Genomic DNA, 26,948 nt, shown 5'->3' on the forward strand with positions numbered 1-26,948 from the left:
TGGGTGTTAGTTCCAAAGTATCTTGTAATCACTAGATCTGGAAAATGGTGCAGTTCATTTTGAATTTCTAGTGTGTGTGTGTGTGTGTGTGTGTGTGTGTGTGTGTGTGTGTGTGTGTGCGCGCGCGTGTGCGTGTATGTGTGTGTGTGGTGTGTGTGTGTGTATGTGGTGTGTGTGGTCTACACCCAACTTAGGGGTTACTCTTGGCTCTACTCTCAGAAATTATTCCTGGCCTTGCTGGGGGGAATATATGGAATGCCAGGAATCAAACCATTGTATGCTGTGTGCAGGGCAATCGCTGCACCCCACTGTACTGTCTTTTCAGCCCCTATGGAGGAGTGTATTTTGAAATTATCACTTTTACTCTATTAAAGGTAAACTTTTTAGTTTATTTGGATCAATTTTCTGCTCTTCTAAATGCAGATGAATATTTAATTTTTTTCTAATAAAGCCGATGTATTAGTAAATACCTAAAAGCCAGACCCTCAAGGTCACAGAATTGACCATCAGTTATGCTTTATTGGGTTGAACATTAGCTGCCTTACTAAGTTCTTTCTGAGTAAACATGAAGGTGTAAGACACTTAAAAATTAGTTAAGATGAATGTCACATACACACAAAAAAGTGATTCTCATATTTTAAATGGACACATAGAGTTCAAATGTGCTTTGACAACTATTTCCTTGAAATTGGTTTGAGTACCACTTAGTAAGGCCAGTATAGGGAAGGCAGTGACCTTGTCTAGCTTCCATAATAATAGCTTTTTAAATAGATTTTTAATGAGGGAAGTCAGAAAACAAAGCACTGTAGTTTCATACATCAAGGAAGGTCTCATCTCAGTCCCTTTGTGGTGGTCAGATTTTTCTCATTCATGAAGTTCCAAGACTTCTCATGAGTGCATATGTGTTCATTGTGCTTGCCATAGACTCTTATGGCTCTGAGGTTCCATAAAGGAAGCAGCACTTTTATGAAATTACTTCATCAAATCATGTTGGAAATGCCCTCCTAGCTTTCCTTTATTTCTTGACAGAATAAATTGGCTCTCTTAAAAATAATTTCTGTGACCACTCAGTATGTGCCAGATCCTGTGCTAAGTGTTTCATTTATGTTTAAAAACATTCCTGCATGAAAACTTTGAAAGTTGACATTGCCCTAGAAATTTTTGTTCGGAATATGAATGGTTGGGGTTAAAAAACCTTCATGCAGATTCTGCAAACAAATCAAGAGAGTATGTGCAGTGGGTGGTTTTTAAGCCTCAACATCTCAACTGAATTTAATTACTTTAAGGGATAAGCTACATGATGGACCGGTGGTTTACCAAATTATTTTTCATTTTCTGGATCTTGATGTCACGAAAGGTTAATGCATCGTTATTTCTTGGCTAGAGACCTGAGTTAAAGTCCATTTTTGAGCGTAAGTGTAAATGAATGTGTTGTTGTTTGTCTTCTGTAGGGACCACCTGGTCATTTTGAGGCTGCCTTTCCATTTGGTGTGTCTGGCAGCTCCCATGAAGCCCAGGGGCTGCTACCACAGTGCAGTTGCAAGTCAGCATGAAAGTGAACTGGCTCAGAGCTTGTCTTTGCCATTTCTTGATTCTTTCTTGGTTAACTTCCAGGAACTTACTTGCTTCTGATGTTTGATTATCAAACACCGTGGTAGACATCTCTGTGAGCTCACCATTGTACTTCCTGCTCCATCTCCAGCTAGCTGGTATCAGCAGTGCAAATCCCCCCCCCCCCCCCCACTTTTTGCCTTGACTGTTGACTAGTGTTAGTCTCTGAGCATTGTTTTCATCTTGATGTGCACATGACTCTGATTGTTCGTTTCTAAGTGCTTCCTCCCTAGCCGTTCCTTTCTTTGAAGGAGGAATGTGTTTATATTTATAACCACATTGGATATTTTAACATCGAAGTAAGTATTTCCAGTTATTACCTTTCTTTGACCAGTATAATTTGTAGCCTGAGTGGGAGATTTTTTTCACTCGGAATTCAGCTTCTCATCAATCCTTCTGCATTATTATTTCTGACATCATCATCACTATTATTATGGCATTTGTCCTATTTTTTACTTTTCTCCCTCACGGATAGCACCTGTTCCCTCTGTTTGAAGCTCTTCTTTTATGAACATATAGGGAATATACGTAGGGATGAATAGAGATGTTCTTTATTGTCTATTTTCTTTTGTAGTCTTTACTCTCAGAGTAAGAAGGAAATTCATATCCTCCAAGTTCCACATCTTTGTTTGTTATAGGAATTTGTAAACTTTCATCTTCTCTCCCCCCCACCCCCCCAATTCTTTTTTGGTCTCAGGATCTCTCCAGATGCATTTCTGAGTGTCTCTCTTCCATGGTCTATCTACCTTTCTTTTTCACAGGGTTGGGACAAGGGGAGTTGATGTCACGTGGGCGCTTGGAGAGCAGTTCACATTCAAAAATATGCTGGAAGGAGTGAGAGAAAGGACACACAGATAGATTTGGGTTCACCGTACTATCATGACCAAGCAAAAATTATTTAAAATGTTGATACAGTGCTTTCAAGCTTCATTTTGGCAAGGCAATGACTCCAAGTGGATTGGGGCCACTTGTTGCATAGAGTTCTTGTGAGACCAGGAATGACAGAGTCCTTTTATTTGGGAGGTCCAGGTACCTGTATCCACAGATACGCAGTGGGTGAGAATGCATCATTTCTACAGCTTTGTGCTGTCATATGTGCTGTCATGTTTGCCTTGGGTCTGAATGGTTTACTGCAGCACTATGTGATTGAGATGTTTCACTCTTCAAGAAAGGACTCAACTACTGCACCAAGCATGCTTCAGTGTCCTTGTTCATATGCCTTTGCAACCCATCTGTGGATTGTTACCATCCTCTGTAAATAGATGGTAAACCACTGGTCTCACAGTGGCAAGTCACCTCTGGCCACCAGTTTTAAGAAGGTTGAAAAGCAGTGCTCAGGGGTTACTCCTAGCTCTATGCTCAGAAATCGCCCCTGGCAGGCATGGGGATGCCAGGCTTGGAACCACACTGTCCTTCTGCATGAAAGGCAAACGACTTACCTCCAGGCTATCTCCCTGGCCCCCATTGTTGTTGGTTTTTTTTTTGTTTGTTTGTTTGTTTTTTTAGTTTATTTTAAAGTCTTCTCTCTCACATGACCAGATGGTTTCACTGTGCTTCATGGGCTCTCTTCTTTCTCAATGTTCAGGTATCAGCAGTTGAGTCTTTGGAGGGACCCTTGCTCCAGGTGGAAGGACTGAGTGACCTTCGGCTGGAGCTTCACAGCAAGAAAATGAACCTCCACTTGGTTCTCATTGATGAGTTGCACCGACACCTGTACATCAAATCCACCAGCCGAGTTGTGCAGCAGAACAAGGAGAAAGGGAGAATAAGGTTGGTTACGGAGGCTTGTAGCTATGATATTTGGTGGCCTTGTGGTACTTTTTAAAGCATAATCTTTATTTCCCAAGATATTATTGTAGAGATTTTGGCTTCTTCATAACAGACCATCTCTGAAGTTGACTTTAAGATAACAAATTCCTGGTATCTCAGGATGTAACTGCATTGGGAGATTGGAATTTGCAAGAGGCCAATGGCGTGGATTTTGATCCAGTATGATTGCTGTCTAGTCAGATGACACTGGCCATTGACAAGCTAATGAGTAAGCCAAGTGTGCCCATCCCCAGATTTTGGACTTCCAATTTCTAGAACCCTGAGTTAATACATTGTTTATTCCTCCAGTTTGTGATCCTATAGCAAAGGAATACAGAGAGGAACACAAAAAATACCAGTATACATTGCTCATGAAATGAAGAAACCTAGGTAAGCCTCAATAAATGAGGAGACATCATTTTGCAAGTGAAATCAAAGTAGAATGAATGGAAAATATTTATGAATTTCACAGTCAAATTCTCTAAGCTCCTGGAAAAATTTAGGCCAACTTCTGCAAAAGAGATAATTATCAACTCACCCTAAGATGACTGTAATCAGCCCACTGGACACTGCTCTATAGAGGCAGCAGAAAGGCATTCTCAGAACCAGCACCACTACCTCTACCATCATCACAACAAAAGTCAGTTATGCTCTTTTGATGAGGAAAGGAAGTACTTGAAGGTTAACGGTAGGATATGAGCTAGATTCAGGAACTGAAGCACAAGAATTTAGAAGTTTGAATTAACTGTAGGAATTGCTTGCCATTTAATCTGTGAATTTACACATAAATAACTTACAAGTATACAAGATTAGAATCATAAACTTAAAGCTACATTTAATAAAAAAATTTTGGCCAAGGATTACTCTATAGTAGTAAGCCAGATTAGTATTTCCATGGAATATATCAGTAGAATTGGGGAAATTTGGATGGCAGGAGATAATAAACACTGATTGGCAAATTCTTGCTTAAAATGAGTCTAAAGTTTTATAATTTGTTAGGAGTCAATATATTCAGTTCCTTTGACTTTTGTTGATCAACATAGATTTTAAAATTTCTACACTGAAAAGTCACCAAAGAAGACACAGTATATATTACAATGGATGAGGTATTGTACCATCGTATACATTAGGAAAGGAATTGACTAAAAGTTGTTAGTTCCTGAAGTCTAAGGGAAAGAAGCCTGAGTCACCAGTCCTAGACTAGGGTGGTGAAGGGGGTGAAAGGAGAAGAAACAGCAAAGTATGAGTCAGTGCCACTGACAGCCACAAGAAGAGGATGGTGGAACTGTCTTGCCAGCAGCTGGCCTGCAGATGCTGGATGTTTATTTTGTAAATGGTTTTGAAATATTTCTGTATATTTTCTTCATCCCCTTGAGATCCAGACCTGACTGGAAGCATCCAGTGTATTGAGCTCTGATACACCTGCTTGCTTCAACTCTTCTAAGTAGAAAGCAATGGTTTCCTTTCTTTGATCTGGGAGATGAAGCCTCTCTCCTAATAAAAAGACCCTTTTGATCCTTGGTATTGATAAAACAAATGCAGCTACACATTAGTTTTACTGTAGGAAGGGAAAACACACACACACACAGGCACATGCAGAAAAGAAGGGTATTTTTGAAGTAAAATTAAGACAACTAGTAGAACTAACAGAAGAAAGGTAAATGGGACAATGTGTAAAGTGGTACTTGGAGTATGGTGGGGGCAAAACTGAGGTGGTTGAGCATGTGCTCACTATGGGAATTTGATCCCTTGCACTCCCTGTCTCCCCCACCCCCACCCCCATGCTGGCTATAGCCTAGTGGTCCATGTGCACTGCTGGCTGACCTCCTGGCATGATAGTATGACCCTTATAATGAATGGGATTTGGGAGGGAAATGAAGAGTAAAAAAAGAAATGTGAACATGTTTCATGATTTCAGTTCCTAAAGATGTCAGTCCCAAAAGATGTCAGTCCCAGTAAAACTGGTGTTTGAAAACTGTTAAGCCCAAATACACAATGACATGTGAGTAGATAAAGAAATATATTCACAATGGAATACTGCTCTGCTGGTAGTAATATGAAAAGATGAAATCATGCCTTTTGCTTTCTCTTATATCAGAGCTTCCTGCAGTGCGAAATCTGTCACCTCGAAGGATGCTGGAATGATCAGGGGGGCAAGCAACTGTGACTTTAGATATAATTGGGGGGGGCAGTTTTTCTTTGCTTAAAGGTGGATTTCTGGGGGATTTTCTCTGTGTATGTATGTGTGTGTGTGTGTGTGTGTGTGTGTGTGTGTGTGTTTTCCCTGGAAAGTGGGAAGTAGGTTCATGAAGTTTGAGGACTTTTGACTTGGATGAATTAGAGAAGGTGCTGTTAGTGAAATATGTCAGAGGGAGAAGGACAGATGTGGAAGATCTCAGGAATTATATATGTTTGTAGCGAAATGGCAAGGGAAGGGGCAGTTACCAATGAAAACAAACCTTGGAATCTGACCTCAGAACTGAGGTAACCATGCTGGGGTGATGGGAGGGCTGTAACAGATTACAAGTGGCATAGGACAGTGCTAGAGGGTTTTTGTCACTTGGGTGGTGGGGGTGCAGGTTCAGGAAAGTTATACACCAAAAGCATTAGCATGAAAATTATGTTACTTTAGTCACATATTAAATAAAAATCTCTAGTTTATATGGAGGAATTAATTGTAGAACTTGTGAAAAAGAATTTGATAAGGGTGATTGTGTGTTTTGGGGGGTCATGCCAAAGATTGAACCTAAGACCTCACACATGCAAGGGAAATGCTCTACTTCTATGCTATAGAGGCCAGCATAGAGAGGGCTTTTGTGATCTTTTTTTTTTTTTGGTTTTTGGGTCACACCCGATGGTGCTCAGGGGTTACTCCTGGCTGTCTGCTCAGAAATAGCTCCTGGCAGGCACGGGAGACCATATGGGACACCGGTGTTCGAACCAACCACTTTTGGTCCTGGATTGGCTGCTTGCAAGGCAAATGCCGCTGTGCTATCTCTCCGGGCCCGGCTTTTGTGATCTTAATACATTGTAAAACAACTTAGTCAAAACTGTGCACACAAGGGCCAGAGAGATTGCACAATGGGTAGTGAACTTTCCTTGCATGCAGCCAACTCGGGTTTGATCTCTGGTATCAGATATTGTCCCCTGAACCTACCAATAGTGATACTTGAGTGCAGAGGCAGAAATAATTCTGAGCATCTCTGGATGTAACTCCAAAATACCAAAAGAAAAAAAATAGTGCAGGCATACACATTAAAAATCAGTTTGGTGAAACAAATTAGAAAGACTGACTTCATATTACATACACTGATGAATGTTATTTTTTGTTGGCATGTATTATTGCTGTAGTATGCAAGTATTGTGGGGCTGGAGAGGTAGGACAGTGGGTAGGGTGCTTGCCTTGCATATGGCTGACCCAGCACCCTGTATGGTTCCCTCAAGCCCACCACTAGTAATCCCTGAGTACAGTGCCAGGAGTACTACCATGTGTGGTTGGAAAAAAAAAACATAAAATAAGTTCAATTATGGGTAATGTCTTAAAGGTGATTTTAAGTGAAAAGGTAGAATATCAGTCATTGGGGGTTTATGTAGAAATAGGACTTAATAATTCTGCACAAGATGATATAAAAATATTGATAAAAGAACATGCCCATTTTTGTGATGTGTGAATGCATGGCCATGCAGTACATGAGCATATGATGTGTGTGTGTACATGTACAAACTTCTTTTCTATAAAATTCTTTGTATGCCTTTAAATATAAAGTTTCTTATGGGGCTGAACCTGTGTCACAAGCTGTAGGGTGTTTGCCTTGCACGGGCTAACCTAGGATGGGCCTTGATTCGATCCCCCAGTGTCCCATATGGTCCCCCAAGCCAGGAGCAATTTCTGAGTGCATAGCCAGGAGTAACCTGTGAGCATCACCGGGTGTGGCCCAAAAAGCAAAAAAAAAGTTTCTTCTTTTTCAAAAAGTTGCTACCAACATGAATTATGCCAGAGCTTGAGACTATGCTGTCTGACCTGGTTTGCTGGGACTTTCTCTGATTGTATATGAGGATTGTTTAGGCTCAGGAATTTTGGTATTTTCATTGGTTTCTGGATATATACATAATATCCTTGACCACACTGCAATATTACCCTATTTCTTCCTATTTGAACATGCCTTTACATTTCTATTGTGGGGGTTGGGTTGTTCTAGGGATCATGTTTGGAAGTGATGGGGATTGAGCCCAGGATCTTACTTACACCAGGCATGTGCCCTACCTCTGGGGCCACCTGTCCTTACTTTATACCTGCTGTTACCTTTGGGTTCTTTCCCTATCTTTTTTACCTTTTTTTTTTTTTTTGAAGAGTCTTAGCCCCACTTTATTATATATTATGTCTTCATTCTTGATCTATCATTTGAGACTATAACTGTTTTTTAACTTTTATTCCTGCTCAATTATTCATTATTCTGTCTTTATGTTCAGCCAGTTCTTAGAGCTGTGGAGAATTACAATGTGCACCATTCCTATTTCATTATTCAGGCGAATTTCCTGACTGAGAGTGAGTTATCTTTGACAGAGGTTTTTCAGCTCAGTGTGATCGCGCAAACTTTCACCAACATTTGGTCTTTGATAGGCAGTGTGCCAGCTGCTGGGTTAGGGAGCTGAATGCAGCAGTCGCTAGGTTTACAATTTAAGGTTCAAGTCACCTCTGTCAAGTTATAGTCAGACCATAAAGTCATCCAAGTGAGCTGCTGTGTAAATTTGGTCATGGTTGAACATGGCTGTTCCTAAGTGAAGACACAGATAAAGTTCTAGTTTAAAGACAGATATTTGGGACTGGAATGATAGCATAGCGGTAGGGTGTTTGCCTTGCACGCTGCTGACCTGGGATGGTCCCTGATCCTGCCAGGAGCGATTTCTGAGCACAGAGCCAGGAGTAACCCCTGAACGCAACTGGGTGTGGCCCAAAGCAAATTGAAGCAAAGAAACAAAAAAATAAAAGGAAATGCTTGGCATTTCTTATCTTTATATTTTGGGGAGAGGGGATGCAGTTGGTGCTCTGAGGGTTGCTCTTGGTGCAGTGCTCAGGGGCCATTCCTTATTAGGGAATTTTCCAGCAGGTTTTGGATGCTGATCTGATGCCAGGGATTGAACTCAGGGCTCTTGTATTTAAAATATGTGCTCTGACCCTTTAAACCTTCTCTCCAACCTCACTTCCCTTTCTTTTTGTTGATGTGGCAGTGATGGGCTGGGCTGGGTGGCACATGCTTGATCATGTTGTGGTGTGATGGTGAAGCACATGTAAGCGATCCTAAATAGCAATTCTGTGGTGTATGTGGGCAGAGCCAGGGTTCAAACTCTGCTTTACTGGTAAGGCAACATGCATTTAGCAAGGTTTTTTTAAAATTAATTTTTTTTTTTTTTTTTTTGGTTTTTGGGTCACACCCGGCAGCATTCAGCCCAGGGGTTCCTCCTGGCTCTATGCTCAGAAATTGCTCCTGGCAGGCTCGGGGGACGATATGAGATGCTGGGATTGGAACTACCGTCCTTCTGCATGCAATGCAAATGCCCTACATCTATGCTATCTCTCCAACCCCATCATTTAGCAGGGTTTCTTTTGGGGGGGGGGGAATATGGAATGTGTAGCAGCTGTCTTTCTCAATAGCTATGCAGGATTCTCAATAGGTTTGAAAGAGACCTTTGTTCTGAAAAAAGGCAAGTAATTTTTTTGTTTGGGACATACCCAACTGTGCTTAGGGGTTACTCCTGGTTCTGTGCTGAGGAATCACTCCTGGCAGGCTGGGAGGACCATATGGGATGCCTGAAATTGAACCCAGACCTGTCCTGAGTTGGCTGTATGCAAGGCTATTGCTCCAGCACCAAAAAAGTAATTTTTGATCAATATTTATTTCAAAATAAAGTATGCTAGAGTTTATTCATGAGAAACTTGGTGTTTGATATCTAATTTTGAAAAATAATTTTCTAGGGAGGTGGGAAATCTGCTAAATGATGCTGAGGTGTCCCAACGTGCCTCTGGGACCTTCTCAGGTCAGCAGGGCAATGCAGGGATGAGATGTTGCTTGGACTCTTCGGAAGTTCGCGTACCTGGATCACCCTGGTGGAGTTATTTTTGTTTTTGTTTTTTTTTTTTGTTTTGGGGCCACATCGGGGACACTCAGAAACTACTCCTGGCTCTGTACTCAGAAATCATTCATGGCAGTCTTGGGGGTCATATGGGATGATGGGGATTGAACCCGAGTCCATCTTGGGTAGGCTGTGCAAGGCAAACACCATACTGCTGTGCTATTGCTCCAGCCCACTCTGGTAGAGTTTGGAGGCCAGGCTTGGCCTCATGCAAGGCATATCTTTTTTTAAACTTTGTATTACTTCTCTGGCCCTTTATGTTGATTTATTATTATTTTTTTTAAAAAATACTTTTTGTGAAAGTATTAGAGCTTCTAGGGCAATGATTAATACTTCAAATACCTTTATATCTGCTGCCTGGTGAGAACAGGACTGCCTTCCCTTTAAGGAAACCGTGTTTCTACCCTTGAAACATGCCATCTGTCAGCAGCATCACCACCTTTGTGTGGCAGTAACTGAGGGAGTAGTGGGTTGTTCTTGAACTTGGGTGATGGAGGTCTTCCATAAAAGAAGGAAAAATGCTGAGAGTCATCTAGAGTCACTTACCTTTAGGTTAGTGTCCACCAAGGAGAAAATTGAAGCCCAGAGGGGGCAATTTTAACAAGAGGGATGAGTCTATGAAAGTTGTTTTGTAGTGAATTGACTTTCGAAAAGTTTATTGATGGAGATATAGGACCCTTCTGGCTCTGATAATGAACTCACCGGGCTCTGTTCTTAGAAGTAAAATGACATCCATCTATCGCCCTGTATTTAACTAAAATGGAGCTTGAGGAGAAAACTAGAGAGTAGTTGGAGGTTTTAATCTAAACCAAGTTAATGCATCTCTGTGTTTATTTATTTAGGGGGGGGGTACACCTGGCTGTATTCAGGACTTACACCAGGCTCTGTGCTCAAGTATCACTCTTGGCAGGCTCAGAGAACCACGTAGGGTGCTGGGGATCAAATCTGGTTGGCTGTATACCAGGTAGGTCCCTACCCACATTACCATCTCTCTGGCTCCTCATATCTGTGTTTATAGGCGTGCGCTACAGATGTTTGTCCATCTCTATTCACATAGATATTCATGCATGTTGTGCTTGTGTGTGTCCTTCACTGATATTGCCTCACTTCCAGACTTAGTATCCTGTGTTCCACACTTAGACATGTTTCCCACTCATTGGCATTGTATGTGCTGGTGCTTTATGACAACCCCATGTTTGCTTTATACCAGTTATAAAATATGTGATGTCTCTCCGTGTCTTGAAAAATGGAAGCCACATTTGCTGCTTAATCCACAGTCATGACCCTCTGTTGGAACCTCCAGATCTGGAACATGGGGTGGAGTGGAGAGCTGGTTTTCCAGCTCTGGGTGAAGAGCTGGAATAAAGTGCTTGAAAGGATACAAATGAGAAGCTGAGAGTTGTCAGTATATCAAAGACAAGTGGAGAGATCTTTTACCTAGTTGATTTAACACTACTGTGCACGGCCATGGATTAGAAGGCTAGTTAGATTTTTTTGGGGTTTGGTATAGTGTGGATATTTGAGTTACACCCTACAGTGCTCAGGCGATACTGGTGACAGTACTTGGTGGACCATGTACTATGCTGGAATTGTACATGGGTTGGTAGCATGCAAGGAAAACTATGTACTGCAATTAAACCCAGTCATTTATGTATTTGTTTATTTATTTATGCTAGATTAGGCTGGGAATTTTAAACTTTTTTTAGACTTGGGATCTCTTTAGACTTTTCTACTCAAAACTCTTTTTGCCTGAGAAACATAATTTGGCAAATTCAATCAGGGCCACAATCGGATTCCTCGTGCAGTAGTAATTTTCATTGTAAGAGGAAAGAGGGGGAATTAATGATTGTGATAGTTATCACTCAGGCCTACTTCTGCCTCAATACTAACTGTTTGTACAAATTATTTCATCATGCTTCACTTTCTCCCTTACTGATCAGTGGTGGGATCCAACTCATTGCCTTACAGATACAAGGCAAGTAAATACTTTATCTGCTACACCAGTTACAACATAAAATTTATCAGTTGCGGGGCTGGAAAGATAGCACAGCAGTAGGGCGTTTGCCTTGCATACAGAAAGATGGTGGTTTGAATCCCAGCATCCCATATGGTCCTCTGAGCCTGCCAGGGGCGATTTCTGAGCATAGAGCCAGGAGTAGCCCCTGAGCACTGCTGGGTGTGACCCAAACAAAACAAAACAAAACAAAAATTTAGCAGTCACAATTTTCTGAAATGACATGCTTACTTTTAAAACAATTAGTGCTCATTGGAGCTGTAGTGATAGTACAGTGGGTAGGATTCTAGCCTTGCATGTGACTAACCCAGGCTCTGTTCTCAGAATCCCACATGGTCTACTGAGCCCACCTGGAGTGATCCTGAATGCAGAGCCAAGAAAGCATCACTAGCTGTAGTTCTAAAACAAAACAAAACAAATTAGTGTTCAAATGCATACCTAAACTTGGCCCCAAAGGAATGCTTGTGTGTGCGAGTGTGTGTGTCTAGACTTGGCCCAAAAGGAGTATGGATGTGTGTGTGTGGGAGGGGAGGCAGGAGCTTTGCAGTCTACCTGTGACACATGGAGGAACTTTTTTTATTGGAGGTGCCATTAATGTAGTCGTTGTTTCTGGATGGGAGGGCATAGGTGCTACTTGCCTTGGCATCGCCTCTGTTTTTACACTTAACAGATGCCTGTGAATGGTGATTAACTCAAAACTTTAATTGTTTTTTATAGTCTTTGTGTCATGTGAAATTAATGTGCTTATTCTAGAGACTCTAAAGCTAATCATTGGAATGAAGGACTGAGTCTCTTTGGAAAAGATGAAATGGGTAATCAGATACTGAATTAACCTGTTGGAGATTCATAAATCATCTTTTATTATAGTGGTTCTCAACATCCTGAAATTTATGAACCTTTGTTTTTCTTCTTGTGTTCGTGCTGATTGTAGTGGTTGCTATTGTGACAGAGTTCACAAGCATCCCTGGCTTTGGTATCCTACATCTCACTGAGACACCAGCAGGTCTCTCACTCCTTCAGTAGTGGGGCTCATGCATACTCAGGCTCTCGTGCTCATTGGAGGTTTCACTGTTGTGTTTCACTGGCTGTGTTGCTTGTACATCTTCTAAGCTGCAGTGTTCACATATACACAGCTACCAGGAACAAACATCAGAGCTGGGATCAAACTTATAAGTTCACACTCGCAAAGAAGATGCTATAAGTCACTGAGAAAATGTAGGGAGTACCCAGAATCTGCAACAAGCAAGCAATTTTTAAAATCATTTAAAAATATGGACCAGAGAGAGAGCATAGTAAGGTGGTAAGGTGGTAAGATATGGTAAGATAAGCCACCTTGCATGTGACTGACCCCGGTTTAATTCCCAGTATCGCATATGATCCCCTGAATCCTACTAGGAGTGATCCCAGAGCACAGGGTAAAGAGTTACCTCCTGAGCACTGTTGAGAGTGGTCCACAAGCCAAAAAATAAATAATTTTTTTTACAAAGCACTGTAGAACACCTCTACAAGTTGAATAAGACTTTACTTCTTTTAACTTTCAGTTATCATGATCTATTGTGTCATTTCACACTGCTAAGTTCCTGGAGTACAAAAAAAGGAGGATACTACAATTACATGGTATCATTTGGGTATAAGGAGGTTGCCCAGATGGTCCCACAGATAAATAAAAATAAAATACTTTTAGCCAGTAGTGGAAAGAAAAGACAATAAAAACATGATATCATGAGCTATTGCTATGTACCTCTTCATGGCAGCGTCTGGCCATGACTGCTATCCAAGAAACACCCAGGGGCTGTTTAAAGTCACATGGAAGCAGGCTCATAATGGAAGGTGGAAGGAGGTGGACATGGATTGGGTCTCCTGAAGTTTTGTGGCACTTGTGACTGAGTTTTCCTTTCTCCTATAGCTCCCTTGTGAAAGATGTTTCGCCTATGCCTCTGATTGACGTTACAAATCTGCCTACACCACGAACTTTCCTCGATAGTTCTCAGTTTTCTACTCCTGGGAGTTCAAGTGGTAAGTCTTTCTTTAAAATTACCTTTTTTTTTTTAGGAGGTGGGGGGGTTGTTTTATCTCGTTTCCAAGCAGTGACCAGCCATGAGGTGATGGTGGACTTGAGATTGTGGTTCTGGAATGACCCAAACCACCAGTTGGCTGGAGGGAGAAAGGCCTCCAGAACTGTACCTAGAGAGGTAAGTTTTCAGCCTCTGAATTTTTCTTTTTCTTTTTTTTTTGATACCTTTATTTAAACACCTTGATTACAAATATGATTTTAGTTGAGTTTTAGTCATGTAAAGAACAACCCCCTTCACCAGTGCAACATTCCCATCACCAATGTCCCAAGTCTCTCTTCTCTCCACCCCACTCCCGCCTGTACTCTAGACAGGCTTTCTACTTCCCTCATTCATTTACATCTTTATGATATTTCTCAGTGTAGTTATTTCTCTAACAGCACTCATCACCTTTTGTGGTGAGCTTCATGTCGTGAGCTGGACCTCCAGCCCTCCTCTCTTGTTTCTGAGAAGTATTGCAAAAATGTCTTTTATTTTTATTAAAACCCATAGATGAGTGATACTATTCTGTGTCTATCTCTTTCCCTCTGGCTTATTTCACTCAGCATAATAGATTCCATGTACATCCATGTATGGAAAATTTTTTTTACTTCATCTCTTCTGATGGCTGCATAATATTCCATTGTGTATATGTATGTTACCTATTGAGGGGCATCTTGGTTATTTCCAGAGTCTGGCTGTTGTAAATAGTGCTGCAATGAATGTAAGTGTGAGGAAGGTTTTTTTGTATTGTATTTTTGTGTTCCTAGGGTATATCCTTAGGAGTGGTCTAGCTGAATCGTATGGGAGCTCAATTTCCAGTTTTTGGAGTAATCTCCATATTGCTTTCCATAAAGGTTGCACTAGACCGCATTCCTACCAGCAGTGGATAAGATTTCCTTTCTCTCCACATCCCGCTAGCACTGCTTGTTTCATTCTTTGTGATGTGCACCAATCTCTGTGGCATGAGATGGTACTTCTAGTTATTTTGATTTGCATTTCCCTGATGATAAGTGATGTGCAGCATTTTTTTTCTTGTGCCTTTTGGCCACTTGTATTTCTTCTTTGGCAAAGTGTCTGTCCGTTTCTTCTCCCCATTTTTTGATGGGATTAGATGTTTTTTTCTTGTAAAGTTCTATCGGTGCCTTATATATTTTGCATATTAGCCCTTTATTTGATGGGTATTGGGTGAATAGTTTCTCCCACTCAGTGGGTGGCTCTTGTATCCTGGGCACAATTTCCTTTGAGGTGCAGAAGCTTCTCAGCTTAATATATTCCCACCTGTTTATCTGTGCTTCCACTTGTTTGGAGAGTGCTGTTTCCCCCGTAAAGATGCCTTTAGTCTTAATGTCATGGAGTGTTTTACCTCTGAATTTTCTTAAATGCTGCAGTTGCTGCAGTTGAGATGCCTATAGGCCTCTTGGGGGTCCTGAGGTTTGTGCCCTGGTGTGGGGATCACCATCCCAAAGCTGATATGGTACCATCCACTATGTCCAGCAGTATCTGTTGCAAAGAATGAGACAGATGCTGTGACTACCCTGAGCAGCCCCTACGAGGGAGCTTTCGGGCCTTTTTTTGTTTTTTTTTTTTTGGGCCACCCCCGTTTGATGCTCAGGGGTTACTCCTGGCTAAGCGCTCAGAAATTGCCCCTGGCTTGGGGGGACCATATGGGATGCCGGGGGATCGAACGGCGGTCCTTCCTTGGCTAGTGCTTGCAAGGCAGACACCTTACCTCTAGCGCCACCTCGCCGGCCCCTCTGCTGGGCCTTTTTATTAACCCTGAATATCTATCTTCTCCCCTGGCTCCCAACATGTGCACTACTATTTGTAAGTTACCATATTCCTTAAGATCAGAGGCTGGAATGAATACATAGTTTTGACCCTAGGATGATTGTGTGATTAGCAAGTGCCTTTAATGTATAGTTGTGAAGTTATAGTAGTTTATTCTGACCTAGCAGGGTGTTTTCTGCTTAGGTGCATATTTCCAGCCATTACACAACTATCTAGGTTTGTTTGATTAACCCAGGGGACTATTCCAGCCTTGAGTTTCTTTTTTGTTTGTTTGTTTTTGGGCCACACCCAGTGACGCTCAGGGGTTACTCCTGGCTATGCGCTCAGAAATCGCTCTTGGCTTGAGGGACCATATGGGGCGCTGGGGATTGAACCTAGGTCCATCCTGGGTCAGCTGGATGCAAGACAAATGCCCCACCACTGTGCTATTGCTCTGGCTCCTCTGTTTTTTTTTTTTTTGGGGGGGGGGGGCATGGCGATTTCCCATACCATCACATGGGTGAACCTAGTACTGCTCTTCCCTAACTGCTTAGTCAGATCTGGGCTGTTTGGTGGCATTTTGATTACCCCTTTTGGGCTGGAGACAAGTCACTGAATCTAGCCTGTTGCAGAATCTGGCTATGGAGGTGTTTGATTTGTCCACCATGGTTTGTTTTCTGAGACTGGTTGAGAGTACTCTCTGAATGCAATGCATTTGCCTCTGTTCTGTCACCTTGCTTTTCCCTGTGGCCTTTACCTTTGGATCCCCTTGCCTCCAAATAATACTTAGCAAGTTCTAGTCATGTGGGCATGATGGGCTCAATGCTCAAAGCCCAGTGATGTGGAAATTTCCTGCTAACTTGTGATGGCTGCCACTGGGGCCACACCTGGTGCTGCTTGGGGGAATGTGGTATGAGGGACTGAACGAGGCACATGTATATGTTCAAGCCCTTTGAGCTGTCTTCCTTGCCATGCCCTTATATTACATTTCCCCAGCTCTTTCCCATCTTACATTCTACATCTGGACCTTGAAAGTGGGACCTTTATCCTTAGCCTTTAGAACTTCAGTGGTCTTTATCCAAGTCTGTTTATGTGTGAGGAGACAGGGACATGCAAATAGGCATGTACATACACCCTCACACACTCAATACACAGTTTGAGGACTTGGCTACTATCAAATGACTTTGTGGGCTGCTTTAAATCTAGATGCAAAGATCTCTGCTTAGATGGAGATTGCTTAGCTCAGGGAGGCTTTGAGAATGTCTCTGCCATTGCAACTCTGGCTTGGGGAGCAGTGGTGGTGGGAGGTGTCTGTCAGTCCCTGCAGGATGCTTTTGTATGACAGCCAAAACTCTCCAGGCCTCTTAAAGAAATAGTAATGTTGATTACTGTTGACTTTCCAAGGAAAAGCGTTTTAGTGGTTCTTGCTGGCTCTGTCATCTTATAGAGCCTGAATTAATGAAAAGGTAAAAATACCGTGGGTTCAATCAATATATTTTGTGTTGCTAATTGAAAGTGTTTCTTTTGAGTGCCTAACAATATTGTTGCTGGGGCATATTTAATTACCTTTTAAAATATTTAATTAAAAGTTAGGGTTATTTAGGCTTAGAGTCTTGAAGTTTATTGCTTTGACTGTGGGGAAAGTATAGGAATTATTTTATAATAGATTTTTCTGTTAGTTTCCTTGATACAAGCTTCTTCCTGGAGTTAAAAGATTGAAGATTTCATTTTCTTCTGTTTTCTGATTTACTGTTGTTTTTTTTTATTGACTTAATTTATTATTTTAGGTTTTAACTCTTTTCGGTTATTATATAGGATGTAATTGTGATACAGAAAATATTTATGTTTTGATTCAGATCTTTTTTCCATGGAAATGACCATTGTTGTATCTTTGTATTTCATAATGCAAATCTATCATTCTTTGTTGGTTATATTACTTAAACAGTGCTAAGTCAATGGCTAAGTGAAAGAAAAAATTTTTGTTGTTTATAAAGATGATAGGGCTGGCCTGCTAACAGAAAGCTGGATAAATACCCAATATGCTGCAAAATGCCAATTCTGGCAAATTTTGGTAGAAGTGAATTCTGCTTTCATTAATTCATTTTCACTTTTCATCTTTAATGGACACTTCCTTTGTCAGGGCTCATGATCTGCATTTATCACAGAGTGCAGTGCGGTGACCCTCTGATCTTGGTCTCTCTTCCTACATTACTGGTTATTGACCTACCTCTGATAAGTTAAAGGATCCTCTCTTGATGCTGCTATTGCTACAGAGGATGTTTTTTTCTGGTGGTTTTTAAGACTGTTGATCTCATGAGCAGGTAGTTAACATGTTCTTGAATCATATTTACCTGGCAGGGGAGATACCATGATCATGAAAGTGGTTTATCCAGGGTGAGGCTTCTCCATTTCACTCTGGATGTGCTGACTCCTGTGATTTCTCCAAATGTGGGAAACTAATTTGTGGTAGTGGGGGGCTGCTTTCAAGCACTCCCCTGAGGGGAAAATGTTCTTGAATCAAGTCAGTAACTACAGAACCTAATATGTTTTGTGCCTATTGCATGTTGAACAATATAGAAACAACTGTGAGAGTGTGTGTGTGTGTGTGTGTGTGTGTGTGTGTGTGTGTGTGTGTGTGTGTGTGTGTGTAATTGCTCAATATGAATGAAACTAACCTAATCAGTGGAACTGCCATTGGCAGTATTTTACAGAGTAGGAAACTGAGGCGTAAGTTAACATTTGGTATAAGTTGGTACAGCTGATAAGTAGTAGAGGTGTGATTTTTAAGTCAGATACTGGGTCTGGCGCATATTGTTTTAACAAGCTGGTTTTCTTGAAGATGTATGAGGTGGACTCTGGTGTATGAGTTGCTGCCATTACGCAAAACAACAACTCATACACCAGAGTCCATGGTGTATGTCCCAGTCATGGGCTGGGAGGTTCCAAGTCTGCTGGGAGTCTTGGGTTTGAAGTGAACTCTTGGGCAGGGCTGTCCTCTTTCTGGAGAGACTTCATGGAAGAATCTGTTTCTTCATCTTTCCTCCTTCTAGAATCCATGCTTTCTTTTGCTAACTGCTTCCTCCTTCCACCTTTACAATCAGTGGAGGCAGCTCTGACCAACTCTTCTGCCTTCTCTCACCTCTAGTAAGGACCTGTGTGCTTACCCCTCAGTTCAGGACTTTGTCTTTTCTGTCAGGTCTTCTTACTGTGTAAGGGAGCATTCACAGGACATGTGTATGTCTGGGGAAGAATCGTCTCTGCTTACACTCTGTACATCCTCTCTTCAACTGAAGTTGTCTTAATTCACTTGTGAAAATTTGATATTCTTGAAATTATCTGTCATTACAGTTCTAGTTTTTCAGATCATATTAAATTTGGGCACTTCATTAAAGGGGAATGTATAAATGAGGAAAGCGAAAACCATGTATATAGAATGGCATAAAATATTACTAAATGCACATAAAACGCATTGTGCAGAAGAAATGTCCTGTAATAAAGGGTGGAAGTATTGTCCTGTTCATAGTAATGAGTATTATTACCTCAAAGTCTTATTTGTGAGGGGCTTTGCAAGTCAGCCTACAGAGAAATATTCATTTCTACAGGGAATTGAACCAAGGGCTCTTACAGTGCCCCTCATCTAGAGAAATAGGAGGATTGAGGGTATAATCCATTAGAACTGACATTTTTATAGATGAACTTCCAATGGGGAACCTCTGGGTAGACCAGTTCTCCCATAGGGGTGCCATAAATTAAGGTTAGAGGTGATTCTGAGAACTTTCAGATTATTATTAATTAAATGAGAATTTTGATTGCTTGTGAATGAGTCATTTTTCAGATGTCTTATTTAGTGGTAGAGCCACGAGTGATTTTTCTGTGGGAGACTTTTACCAGTTTACATATTAGAGCTTGCAAAATGCATTGTAGCATTCAACCGATATAATTATCTTATACTGTGAGTTACTTAGGACAGGTGCTAATAACATATGTTATATGTTATCATATATGTTCTATTTGCTTCTCACCATATATGTAAGTTATAAAATATATATTTATGTATGTACATTATATAATTAACTAAAACCATTTAATTATAAATTGCAAAATCAGCAGATTGATGGAAGCAAGCAACCCATTAACAGAAAAATGATTAGCATCTACTTAACATTCTTTTTTTTTTTTTTTTTGGTTTTTGGGCCACACCCGGCGATGCTCAGGGGTTACTCCTGGCTGTCTGCTCAGAAATAGCTCCTGGCAGGCAAGGGGGACCATATGGGACACCGGGATTCGAACCAACCACCTTTGGACCTGTATCGGCTGCTTGCAAGGCAAATGCCGCTGTGCTATCTCTCCGGGCCCTTCACATTCTTAAATACTAAAAATCAACAAAAGAACTGACATAATAATGAACTGGTTAAACAATGGACAATTTATAGAAGAGTCCCTATATAATGAAAGTTAAATTTATCCCACAAAAAGTCTCTCAAACTTACAAAGATCCCCATAGAAATCAATAAAACAAACTTAATGAAAAATAGGCAAAAATATAAATAATAGTTTAACAGGAAAAATAAAGCTATAAATATAAAAAGGCTCCTGTACTCTCAGTTAATATTTCAAAAACTCATTTATATATAAGTTAACAAAAGTGTATATAATCCCTGAAAACTGAATTCAGGGAGGTTGAGTGATTGGTTCAGATTGAACAAGATAAGATGGTCAGTAATTTTACCCTAGACATGATGTTCCCAATTGAAATAAGTATGGGAGGAAGTTTTCAATCTTTTCTCTTAATATTCTCACTAGTCATACTATTTAGTAATATAGAGAGAAATTCATGTCTAATTTAGATGTAGTAATTCAACGATAACTTAGGTAGAAGAATGGAGAAAATCTAATAACTGTTACAAAATGTTGATTTAAGCTTTTGGATTCCAGTCTGTCCTTTGATTTGGAAACAGCCTTGGGAACATTTTGACATGAGCAATGACTCCCAGGGTACACAGACTTTTCATTTGTGGCTTCTTTATTCATTTTCTTCACATTCCTACTGGGATTGCTGAGACTGTAACTATAATGAAACTGGACTTCTTTTTGGTATCAACATTGGTTAAGCAGCAATATCTAAATGCAGCAAAAGTGAAAAATTTTTCCCCACTGTTGTCTTTTGGATTTTTGTTTATTTGTTGAAGTCTTGTTTTATTTTATAAAAATTATTATATAAAGCACTTTGTGTCTTATTTGATTTTGGATGGGATGCTTGGTGGGAGAGAAGGGACATTGGGCCATATCCCATGTTGCTGAAATCTATTCCTGATTCTGTGCTATCACCATGTACTACCCTGTGGTAGTGTTTGGGGATCCATATGTGGTGCTGAGAATTGAATTGGGATCAGCAACATACAGGCAAAGACTTTATACCCACTCTGCAGTCCTGGGTCTGATATTTTAAAAATTCTCTATATGGGACAGAACTATCAATCCTAACATACATGGAGATGAAGTTCCTCTTCTTGGCACTCACACATCTGATGTAGTGAAAAAGAGTTCATTTGGAATGGTAGCACAGAGATAGGACATTTGTCCTGCACATGGATAACTTGGATTGATTCAGTTTTAATCCCCAGTATTTTATATGGTCCCTTGAACCTGCCAGGTGTGACTTCTGAGTGCAGAGCAAGAATTAACCCCTGAGAATTGCATGGTGTGGCCCAAAAATAAGCCAACCTCCCCACCCCCCCAAAAAAAACAGTTCTTTTTTTTCTTTATTTAAACATCTTGATTACAAATATGATTGTGATTAGGTTTCAGTCATGTAAAGAACATCCCCTTCACCAGTGCAACATTCCCACCACCAATGTCCCAAATCTCCCTCCATCCCACCCCACCCTCACCTGTACTCCAGAAGGCTTTCCAGTTCCCTCATTCATTCACATGATTATGGTAGTTCTCTGTGTAGTTATTTCTATAACTGCACTCACCACTTTTTGTGGTGAGCTTCATGAAGTGAGCTGGAAGTTCCAGCCCTCCTCTCATTGTCTCTGAGGATTGTTGCAAAAGTGACTTTTATTTTTCTTAAAACCCATAGATGAGTGAGACTATTCTGCGTCTCTCTCTCTCTCTCTCCCTCTGACTTATTTCACTCAGCATGATAAATTCCATGTACATCCATGTATAGGAAAATTTCATGACTTCATCTCTCCTGACGGCTGCATAATATTCCATTGTGTATATGTACCACAGTTTCTTTAGCCATTCGTCTGTTGAAGGGCATCTTGGTTGTTTCCAGAGCCTGGCTATTGTGAATAGTGCTGCAATAAATATAGGTGTGAGGAAGGGGTTTTTGATGTTTGATTACAGTTTCAATTTCCTCAATAGTGATGGGGGGTGTTTAGATATGCTACATCCTCCTTACTTACTGTGGAAGGTTATAAGTATCCAAGAATTTTTCCATTTCTTCTAGGTTCTCATGTTTAGTAGCATAAAGTTTCTCAAAGTAGTCTCTGATTACCCTTCGGATCTCTGCAATATCTGTTGTGATCTCCCTCTTTTTATTTCTAATAAGGGTTATCAGTCTCTCTCTCTTTCTTTGTAAGTTTTGCCAGTGGTCTATCAATCTTGTTTATTTTTTCAAAGAACCAACTTCTGCTTTTGTTGATCTTTTGGATTGTTTTTTTAGTTTTCCACTTCATTGATTTCTGCTTTCAGCTTTGTTATTTCCTTCTGTCTCCCTATTTTTGGTTCTTTTTGTTGGTCATTTTGTAATTTTATGAGCTGCGTCATTAAGTTATTCAGGTATGCCCCTTCTTCCTTCCTGATGTGTGCTTGTAGAGCTATAAATTTTCCTCTCAGGACTGCTTTTGCTGTGTTCCATAGATTCTGGCAGTTTGTGTCTTCATTGTCATTTGTTTCCAGGAAAATTTTGTTTTCCTCTTTGATTTCATCTTGGACCCACTGGTTGTTCAGTAGCAGGCTATTTAATTTCCAATTGTTAAAGTTTTTCTTTTGTGTGCCTTTGTAGTTCACATCTACATCTTGTGGTCAGCAAAGGTAGCTTGCAAGATTTCTATCCTCTTGATTTTATGGAGGTATGTTTTATGCGTCAGCATGTAGTCTATCCTGGAGAATGACCCATGTACATTGGAGAAGAATGTGTATCCAGGTTTTTTGGGATGGAGTGTCTTATATATATCTACTAGTCCTCTTTCTTTCATTACTCTTTTCAGGGCTAGTATATTTTTGTTGGGTTTCAGTCTGGTTTACCTATCAAGTGTTGATAGGGTCGTGTTGAGGTCTCCCACAATTATTGTGTTGTTATTGATGTCTTCTTTCAGAGTTGTCAGTAACTGTATTAGATAATTTGCTGGTCTCTCATTGGGTGCATATATGTTTAATAGTCTGATTTCTTCCTGTGGTACATATCCCTTGATTAGTTCATAGTGTCAATCTTTGTCCCTTACCACTTTTCTGAGTATAAAGTTGGTGTCATCAGATATTAATATGGCCACCCCAGCTTTTTTCAGGGTGTTGTTTGCTTGGATATTTTTGTACAGCCTTTGATATTGAGTCTGTGTTTGTTCTGACTATTCAGGTGTGTTTCTTATAGGCAGCAGAAGGTTGGATTCATCTTTTAAACCCATTTTGCCACTCTGTTTCTTTTAATTGGTGAATTTAGTCCATTGACATTGAGGGAGATGATTGTTATAGGATTTAATGTCATCTTTGTAGATAAGTTTGCTGTGTTTGTTGATCTCTCTTGTCTTAAAGTAGACCTGTCAGTTTTTCCTTTAAGGTTGGTTTTTCATCTGTGAAGTTTCTGAGCTGTTGTTTATCCATGTAGCTATGTGTCCTTCCTTCAAACCTGAATGTGATTTGGGCTGGGTGCAGTATTCTCGGTGAGGTATTCATTTCATTCAGTCTTGTCACAATATCCCACCACTGTCTTCTGGCCTTGAGAGTTTCTTGTGACATGTCTGCTGTAAGTCTTAGGGATGCTCCTTTGAATGTAATTTCCCTTTTTGATCTTGCTGCTTTCAGTATTCTATCTCTATCTGTGGGATTTGCCATTGTAATGAGGATGTGTCTTGGGGTGTTTTTCTTTGGGTCTCTTTTAGCTGGTATTCTTCGGGCATGCAGGATTTGATTGCATGTAGTCTTTAACTCTGGGAGTATCTCTTCGATGATGTCTTTGACAGTTGATTCTTCCTAGAGATCTCCTACCTGGGCCTCTGGGACTCCGATGATTCTTATGTTGTTTCTGTTGAGTTTATCAAAGTCTTCAATTTTCATCTGTTCACATTCCTTGAGTACTTTTTTCATTGCCTTATCGTTTGTCCTAAGGTTCTTTTCCAGTTTCTTCTGCTGTGTTGAGTTTTTCTGCATATCATCTTCCAGTACTCTGATTCTGTCTTCAGCTGCTGTTACTCGAAGGTAGAGCAATCAGCACTCCACCTGGCAACCCCCACAGCCAGCCATTTCTTACTCACTCACTTGTTCACTGGATAGCTTCGAATGCAGTTTTTTTTGGGTTCGCTTCCCAGGGCTCTGAGGAGAGCTTCAAGAATTCAGGAAAGACAGAGAAGCACAGGACAGAGCTCCCTTCAGGTCCTCAGTTTCCTCAGAAGCGTTTTTTTTTTTTTTTTTTAAAGAAAAGTGCAGTTCTGATTTTTCAAAATAATGACACTTTTTGAGTTTCTTCTCTCTTCAGGTTAGGGCCACCCTTGGTATTTTAAGTCACTTGTTCCTGAAGTATCTTTGCATTTGTTCTTGAAAGAGCAATCAGATCTCTGCTTATTTCTGTGAATGATCATAAATAGAGGGGGGAAAATCAATACAAAGAGGTAAGATAGAATTAATAGTTCACATATTTCTAAATGAAGCAAAACCAGAGTTTATATATTCATTATAAATATGTATTTTAAAATATGAATATTACATTATTCAAATGTCAGATCAATATAACTGTCACTGTGTACTTCCCACTAAATTAATAAATGATAGTAGTTTTCCATATTCACTTCTTATTCTCTTTTAAAAAAAGAAAGAGTACAGGGCCAGAGAGAGCAAGCCCAAGGGGCTTGAGTGCATGCTTTGCATATAGGAGGCCTGGGTTTTTCCCTGGCGTTATGGGCTAGACCCCAAACAAAAAGTAGATGTCCCCACCACTGAAATATAAAAAGCCAAGAAACATTACAGATGCAATTCATGAATACACAAATTCTTCTTGAATTCCTTTTCTTTCTCTTGTACCCCAGAGCTTATTGCTATTTCAAATTGTTCTCTATATTTTTCCTGAATGTCTTGATTCTTGTACTGTTTGCATGTAAATATGTATTATAATGTATATAGCATACATTTATTAAATATGAGAAAGTACATATATGTTTCATATTAACTCTACTTATATGTAATACATGTTTATATAGGTTTTAAACTTAATTATTTGAATAATTTAAAGCTGTAGTAATTTTTACTTTTTGCCTAGTAACGTACTTTGACTGTATAATTTGCTTAAATTCTACTACAGTATTTTTTCTATAGTGTGTGTGTGTGTGTGTTTGTGTGCGTGCGTGCATGTGTATGTCCCAGTGATGCTAGGGAACTTAATCCCAGATCAGTGTCTGGTGGCCACTTTTGGTGAAGCTTATGATATCATGGTGCCAGGATCAAACCTGGTCTTTCTGCAAGCAAGCATGTGTATTAGCACATTGAGCTAATCCCTATACTACATTATTTGTAGTGTTCTAACCCCAAAATCATTCATAGTTTTGAATACGTTTGTATGATAATAATTAAGATATTTTCTGTAGGGTATATTATGTTACAGTTTAACCACTCACCTGAAAGCAAACAGGAATAATTTTTTTTCCCCTTCAATTTTTTAAAAGTTTGTTTTGGGGTCACACCCAGTGGTGATCAGAGTTTACTCATAGTTCTTTGCACAGGGATCACTCCAGGTAGGGCTCAAGGGACTTTTGGGGGTGCCAGGGATTGAACCCTGGTCAGTTGCATGCAAGGCAAGCACCCTATCCACTATACTGTTGTTACCTCCTCAATAATGTATTTAATAGGCCTTTAGTTCTATTAAATTATTGTCTCTCTTTGCACTGTTCCAATGTCTGTAGTTTGTTTATTTTGTCTGGTAAGAGAAATATTGTCATTCTGCTCATCATTTGAAGATGAGCAGAATGGCAATACTTGGCACTTGTCTGACACACTGGTCTATGGATCAGTGACTAAAGAACACTGATCGAGGCTTTACTTGAACTTTACTTGTGCTGCTACATTTTAGAATCAGAATATCAAGACCCATTAAAATCCTGCAATAGTACAGTGGGTAGGGCATTTGTCTTGCACATAACTAACCTGGATTTCATCTCTTGCATCCTATATGGTCTTCATAGCACAGCCAGGAGTGATTCTGAGCTCAGAGTCAGAAGTAAGCCCTGAGTCTTATAATGAAAATAAGAGGAAAATGTCATTGGAACTTGATCTGAATTTCACTCAGTTTGTAGAATAAATGGATATTATGTATTTTGTTGAGTCTTTCTAATTCTGACCTTGAAGTACTCTTCATTTTCATTGCTTTGGCCTACAACTATCTTATTCATCTTTTGCTAGAATATTCCATAGTACTTTGTTATTGGTGTTCACTTTGGATTATATGATTGTAGTTCTGGAAAGTTTGAGTTCCCCTGCCCCTTGCTGAATTACTTTAAGCAATTCTAATAGCTTATGAAAATATTGGAATAAATATTCAAACGTATGTTTTCCTGAATTTTGTATATAAACAATTTAATACTTAAGTTGAGTTTTCAAAAACATGCAGCAGTCCTTATTTGTCAGTTCTTCCTTTCTTTGGGTTTATAAATTTTTCCTGAGCTGAAATCTGCAGTGTAATGTTAGATCAGGAAGCAGCGTCAGGCTGTGCCTTTTAGGAAATGATTCTAAGGAGTTGCACTGTCTTTTTCTTGATTTTTGTTTTTGACAAAATACCTACCCTTCTGTTAACCAAACGCTATAGATCACACTTTTTTTTTTTAGCACCTACTATACTATGTAGATGTTTAAAAATCCTCAATGTTTATTTGTCTTTTTTAATGTGCCTTGAAATCTCCAAGATATGTTCTTGCTGGCAGCAATTATTAGGTTTTTTCCAATTGTGGTCTTCTTTTCATCACATTTGTTTCATCACGTAGTCATTGGAATTCTGCTATGAAGGAGAACTATTTCTTCTGCCTTTATTTATTCATTAGTTGTTTGTATTGGTAAGAATTTGTAGATATTTATCTCGTTCTGTGAACTGTAATCACTTGTGCCAACATTAGTCACTGTGTTACTTGTGTTGTTCCAGATTTGACCACTGGTAGTTTATTTAGGATGATTATGTGCCACCAGAGTTTGGAATGTCTCCTAATAAAATCTGTTACCACAAGACCTTTTAGGCCACTTTTTCCATGCCTCAGCTTTGGGATTTACCATATTTCTTTTCTTTTTTTTTAAATTTTGTATTGAGAATTACAAGTCTTTCACAGTTGTATTTCAGGCAAATAGTGACAATGAAT

General features: G+C 40.0%; 1 protein-coding gene and 1 pseudogene across 1 annotated transcript in view; both read left to right on the forward strand.

Moving 5' to 3' along the window:
• EXOC4 (exocyst complex component 4) overlaps positions 1–26,948 on the forward strand; it is an 871,527-nt gene that overhangs the window by 69,981 nt on the left and 774,598 nt on the right. Inside the window, exons 4-5 of the mRNA XM_049774305.1 lie at positions 3,197–3,381; positions 13,473–13,582. Of these exons, the coding sequence (XP_049630262.1) occupies positions 3,197–3,381; positions 13,473–13,582 (295 nt within the window). The remainder of the gene's footprint in view (positions 1–3,196; positions 3,382–13,472; positions 13,583–26,948) is intronic.
• Positions 17,731–17,885, forward strand: LOC126033334 (uncharacterized; annotated as a pseudogene).

The sequence above is a fragment of the Suncus etruscus genome, chromosome 1 (assembly GCF_024139225.1).
Source record: "Suncus etruscus isolate mSunEtr1 chromosome 1, mSunEtr1.pri.cur, whole genome shotgun sequence".
NCBI classification, from domain to species: Eukaryota; Metazoa; Chordata; class Mammalia; order Eulipotyphla; family Soricidae; genus Suncus; species Suncus etruscus.